This window comes from Kickxella alabastrina, assembly GCF_025024165.1.
Source record: "Kickxella alabastrina strain RSA 675 chromosome Unknown BX661scaffold_6, whole genome shotgun sequence".
Lineage (NCBI taxonomy): Eukaryota > Fungi > Kickxellomycota > Kickxellomycetes > Kickxellales > Kickxellaceae > Kickxella > Kickxella alabastrina.
Genome location: NW_026251477.1, coordinates 834323 through 840851, shown reverse-complemented (window position 1 = coordinate 840851; position 6529 = coordinate 834323). Strand labels below are relative to the sequence as shown.

The 6529-nt window shown below is 44.5% G+C and overlaps 1 protein-coding gene across 1 annotated transcript; it reads right to left on the bottom strand.

Moving 5' to 3' along the window:
• Nucleotides 1-2791: 2791 nt before the first annotated feature.
• BX661DRAFT_169981 (uncharacterized protein) lies at nt 2792-4210 on the bottom strand (the record flags this gene model as incomplete). The annotated part of the gene is made up of 3 exons (XM_051533577.1): nt 2792-2871; nt 3553-3597; nt 3985-4210. The coding sequence occupies 3 exons, from the start codon at nt 4208-4210 to the stop codon at nt 2792-2794; spliced, it is 351 nt and encodes a 116-aa protein (XP_051393256.1).
• Between the last annotated feature and the right edge of the window lie 2319 nt (nt 4211-6529).

Genomic DNA, 6529 nt, shown 5'->3' with positions numbered 1-6529 from the left:
TTTCGTATCTCCTTTTTGGTCTTGACTTTCAGGTACTCGGCCATTGACTGGCCGCAGTATTCCATGAGCACGAACTCCAGCCGGTATCCATTAAGGTCGCTGATGAGCAGGCCACTCGAAAAGATCTTGGGGATACATTCGACTGGTCTCTTGTTGAGGATGGCGTATGCGGCGCCCTCGGGCAAACGATTGACTGGGGTCCAGGAAAGCTTCAGCACAGCATCATGCTTCCCATTGAATTTCCCCCTGAATAAATGGACATGGCGCCCAACCATGTATGAATAACGCGCTATTGTCTCCTTGATACAAAATAGAGTAGCGCCATCCTTGACATCCTTGACATTCTTGACATCCTGGGAAACCGAGTATAAGACTTCGATCTTCGAATCGCCCTTGCTCTCCACATCGACTTCCTGCGAAAAAATGAAAGAGCCAGATTTCTTTGAGACATCGCAGAAATGCCCGAAAATGTCCGACTCAAGAGTCAGCAGGAACCAGAACTGCATGAGGCATGACTGAATTCTTTTAGCTCCATCAGACGTCCAATAATTCGTATCAAAGCATAGCTCGCCAAGCTCGATAATATACAGCCCGCCACGATAATATGCGTGAAGCGTCAGGATGTGCCCATGGAGGTAGAAGACAGGCGCAAACGTGCGGGTTGCCTGCTGATCATTAAGCACATGGCCGTAATCTGCGAGCTGGCCACGAGTATCCTCTGGGGTTCTAATGGGGTTTGGATCCATCTTGGCCTCGAGTATAGCATGGACAGAATGAATGTCACGTCTCTTGTAGTTGTGATAAAACGCGATATCTGGCTTGTGCGGAGTGCCTAGTATAGCATCACTCTGATGGTCCTTCAGACTAACCCTGCAGTCTGGGATTGGAGTTCTGCCTGCTGGAATATCTTCATTTGCGACACCAACCACATCGATCATCGCTTCAAAGAGGAAGATAAAATATTCGACCAAACGAGCTTCCTTAGTCAGCCCCATCAACCTCGGGTAAGATATGAAAACGTCAGTAAAGGGCAAACCCCTGAGTCTGGTTTCCGAGCGACCTGTATTGGCTACGATGCCCTTGCTATCAGCCACTGGCGACCCCCTAGCTATGTCGAGAAAGAGATCAGGCCAATCCTCGATGAACTGATCATACCGCTGCTCCACACCCAGTGATTCGACAAAGTCATCGAACGGATAGTCGTGCCATATGTTATCGCCGAGACATTTCAGCAGCCGCTGACGGCGCCTATCGCGTACTTCGGGGGGTTCCGATTCCCCGGGTGGCAGTTCCTCCTTTTTTTGATTTTTTGAGGGCGTTTGGATAGTGCCGCCTGTCTTGCTGTTCTAATAAAAAATAATACAAAATGTTTTAAATTAGTGTCCGAATTTGTTTTATATGCACGCAGAATAAACAACAAATAATTCATCAATATCATAACGATCCGTTTATATTGAAGTACTTACGCCTATTTGATTCGGCGGGGTCTTATTCGGAGGAGCTAGCTCAGACATCATTGAGAGAAAGGGAAAGAGAAAGAGAGGGGAGAGAGAGAGAGAGAGAGAGAGAGAGAGAGTGTGTGTGTGTGTGTGTGTGTGTGTGTGTGTGTGTGTGTGTGTGTGTGTGAGAGCGACGGTGAGAGAGAGTGTGTGTGATAAGCACTGAGGTATGGTAAAAGTAATAAAAAGAAAAGAAAAAACAAATTGAACGAAATGGTGCGAATTGGAAAAAAAGCAAATATTAAAAGTAGAAGGTGGAAAGTTGCAAAGGTGAAAATTTGTTGCGATAGATTGCGCAAAAAATGAATAATATTTTTATTATAAACAATAAGCTTTCGAGCTAATTTTAGTGCTTGCATTTGGTTGGCTGAAATATGGAAACAAGAAATAATTATATTTACGGATTAATTTCCAATCGGCATTGTTCTTTTTCCTTGCACATTGATTTTGAGCTTATATTGTTTCTTTTGGGAGCATGGTGGCCCTGCCATTCACTGCTGTAAAAATATGCTTCCCTGACGTGTACACTGAACCAGAGATGCGTTTATGCTCCATCACCTGGCTGTCAAGCCAATTGAGACACAGAGCCACATGTTTCATGTCCACAACAGGAGCATAAAATTATGAATGCGAGAACTTTGGCTTGGATCTTTAAGACCCAGCTGCAAGAAGATCACTTGGCTGAAATGGTTAACAAACTCCAGGTGCATCCGGCACCAATAGATGGCACATTGGAGAAACTAAAGATACATGTAGATCACCATTACCAGGATAAGAAGCTGGACCTGGATATGAGTCGTAGTTGGCAAGAGCTGACAGAGTATAGGTACACAACGCTGGTCAAGAAAATTCAAGGGAATCAAGCAAAAACAAGCAATGGTGTTTGTAAATGAGATTGTACATAATCAGCAGGGCTAGTACAAGAGACAGTGTGAGCTTGCATGTCGAGCGGGAAATGAGGGTATCCTTGACGCCTAATAAATGCCGATTGTTGATAAGAACTCCAATCTCGACAAACATCCTGAATACTAACTCTATGACAAGAAGATGATGATGGCTTGCCAAAGTGGCTGCAGACGATAGCAATGAGGGCAGGATATATGCACACTAGCTATATGGCCACGATTGATGCTTTAGTTGGCAGATTGAGTGCTTGGGTTTAATTTTACTAACGCCTCAGCAGACACTTCCACCGCCAGAAAATTAGACACAGCTCTGAGTAACCAGAGGCATGTAGCCAGGTTCTGAAATAGGGTTCAAGATGGGTACGGTGGTGCAGTAGAAAATCAATTTTATTCATTAATTTCAGTTTTTATTTTTTGCTGGAATCTGGGAGTTCTATGAATGTTCAGTGAAGGTGAAGAGATAAACACTATGTATATATAATTATGTATTGTAAAAGCGCTATACATTGATGGAGTGCGACAGTACATTTATGTGATGTGTGTCCCTGTATGACTATCAATTGAGTGTTTGTCTGGCTAAACAACCAAGGCTGGCTAATCAATTGATCGCGACCAGCTAATAAAATATAATTGCAAGTTTGCAGAACTGCTCGGTTTAAAATATTAGTTCAACAATGGCGCTGCAAATAATTCATTTAAAACAGGCTTAATGTGTTCAAAATTTACATGTTAAAATACTATTTTAATAGATGCATGGTAGTTTCTATTTTTAAAAGACAAATGCCATTTTGAGCTTGGCATTCTTAACCACCCTTGCCAGTTTAGTCGCATTCTTTACAATGTTTTGGAAAAATTTACAATAGGCTTTCAACAAAATATTTACTCGGACAATCCTAATTGTGATACAAGAAATTGCGGCTTGTCTCCGGCAATTGATTAATGAATCAATTGCTAGTTAATTCCCTACTTGGATATGCGGGAATTCATACGCACACATTAAATACTAATGAATATGAACAGTGTAGGCTGTTCATCCCTTAGCTTTTTTAGTTCATTTTGTTCAATATATATATTTTTTTAACGTAACAGTTGGCATAATTATTGACAAATCAGCGATAGTATCCAAAAGTGTCTAGCAGTTGGCGTACCTGTTTTGGATTTATTGGCAATGGCCATGAGGCAATTACTGAAACCTTGCGTGGATCCATGTGTACACCATCGGCATCGACTACATGTCCAAGGTACTCGACCTGGTGCTGGAACAGCTTTGTTTTTGAGCGACTTGCATACAGACTGTTCGCGCGCAGCACCGCAAACACCTGCTGCAGATGTCGCTCATGTTCCTCCTTAGTCTGCGAGCACACAAGCAGATCGTCCAGGTACACGCAGACAAATGGCATATCCTTGGACACAGTTCATAAGTCTGCAAAAAGCCGACGGCAAAACCTTGTATCCCTGTGGCAACGTCCGCCATGCAAAGACGCCCAATGGACAATGGAATGCTATCAGTGGCTCTGAATCCAGATGTATGTGTATCTGCTGGTATCCACTGACCATGTCGAAAACCGAAAAGAATTTACATTCATTGCAGCGATCCAATAGAGCGCCGATATTAGGCAGCGGCCATGAATAATCCTTAATTGCTGCATTCATTTGCCGCATGTCGACAAGTAGTCTGTAGCCTCCAAGTTTCTTTTTAATGACAAATGCAGGCGACGCAAAGGCTGCGTCACACTCATAAATCTGGCCGCGCTCAAGCAGTTTACCAAGAATTTCGCGCAGGCCCTCGAGTTCAGGTGCTGTCATCCTGTACACAGCGCGGTTCTGTAGCTCGGCATTCTGACGCAGCTCGAGCGTTGGATCCTGTGGGCGACGTGGTGGCAGTTCCTCTGGTAGTTCGTTGCAAAGTCGGTCTTTGTAAATTGTGCTGAACCGTGTGGCTTTCAGGTGTGCTGTGCCGTATTTTTATTGTTGCTGTCTGCTGCTGTTCTGATGGTGTTAATTTCCACTGCCTGCTATAAGGTGTGTAACATCTCGGTGACTGGGGAAATCGGGGGAGAAAATTTAATGTGTGACAGCGAGTCGGCAAACTGCTCGCTCAGCACCATGCCAGTACAACCACTGTCAAATAATGCAACACAGCGCACGCCAGCAACAACAATTACAAATAAAAAGGCGGGGGAAACCCACCCGATAAATACAATAAAAACATGAGAAGGTCTGTGAAAAATAGTATCTAATTTATTGGCGGGATAAAAATAAGGAGGGAGGAAAGAGGAAATACTATTTTTGCCAGTAGAAGCGACCTGGCGGTCTACTGGCTGGTGTGAAAACCCTGAAAATTGTAAGGAGCAGGGGGTTGTTGCTGCGGCTGGTGATAACCGTGCAGGTGCATAAATGGCATTTGTGCATAGTACATGGTCTGGGCAGCAGGGAAACCAGGAGTCTGGCCGGCAGGGTAACCAGGAAATTGGGTTGCAGGTGGCACAAACATTTCAAAATTATTTACCTGGTACCCATGGCTGGGTGCAAAACACTACTGCTGAGGAGCGCGACCCTGCGGGCAAAAACGCGAGATGTGGCCAGGTTGGTGGCATTTAAAACAGGCGCCTACTCGGCGCAGGTGGTTGCGCTCACCATTGGAAAGACGGTTCAGGCGTGGTGCCTGGAAAGCATCAACATCCATTACCAATGGATTGCAAGGGGGTGGTGCAGGCGCACGGCGGGATGCAGAATTTGTGTGCTGGATGGAAACCGAAAAATCGATGTCCTCAGCAAAGGCACGTTGGCGGGCGTCATTGTATGTTTGTGGGCATGCAATCTCGACAGGCTTGCGGATTTTTTTAGAAAGACCATGCATGAACCAGCGGCGCTGGTCATCATCTGACATGTTGGGAACACGGCTTGTTATGCTCTGGAATTCATTTGCATTAGCATGCACAGTTGTCGTCTGGCTGAGTGCATGGAGCTCAGCTTCAGCATGGGCAGCATCTGCAAAGGGTGTGAATTCTTGGGTCAGGCGCTGAATAAATTCCGTGGAGGAGAATTTTATGGCCATATCGTCGTTGAGCTGCATCTGGACCCACTGGTCTGCAGTGCCTGCCATATTGGTTGTCAACGAGTTTGCAAAGGTGTCTTCATCACAGCCAGGGTGCACACTGTGGGCAAATGTGCGCATCTTGCGCAGCCAAATGTCGATACGACCAGTACCATCAAATGGGGCTGGACGGGTAAACAGGGCGATAGGTGCTGGGCGCTGTGTAGCTGTCGGCACCTGTTCATTGGCAGGGGTGGGAGTTGTCATAGGAACAACCTCCTGTTGGGCAGCCATTGGGTCGTTCGTTGCGTCGAAAAATGGCAATGGAAAAGTGGCGTGAGAAGGTGCCATGTCCGAGTCGGAGTCAGACGCACTAAAGTCAGGGCCAAAACGGGCCAGTGCAGCATGAAAATAAAAAATAGAACGAAAAATAATAAAAACTGGAATTGGCCAATAGCAATCAAAAGCTATGAAAAAAATGATCGGGAAAATTTTAAGTGAAAGATAAAACAAGGGTAGCTGGATGACTGGGTGACTAGGGGAATTTGACACTAGGAAAGAATTTTGGACTCCACCAGTGTTAACGGGTGTATTTCATAAGTATCTAAAATTGTATTCTGCAAAAGCTAGTAAAAGAGAAGGGCCAAGAACTGATCAATGCTGTTGTTTTGCCCTTTTTATGGCTGTGAGTCTTTGTACTCACAAAAAAGGCAACTGATGAGCATTGCATATAAAGGAAATCTGTGCCTAACAGGTATCATGACTGACCCATGCAAAGTAGATGCCATTAAAGAGTGGCACATGCCAGAGACAATTACAGACAGCTATGCATTCCTTGGATTAAGCAGCTACTACCACTAATGTAATGCGAATAAAGCTGGTTACAATAAATATTACTTAAAAGAGATTACGAAAAGAGCTGAAGAGCTCACTATTCAGAAATCGCTGTGCGTATGAAATATCATAAACATATTTGATGTCTACGCTGTCACGTGACTCAGCCCCATTTTTGATGTTACACACACACTGGTGCTCCCTTTTGTAGTTAAGTAATTCTTGATACATAAAAATATATTATATTAGTTTAG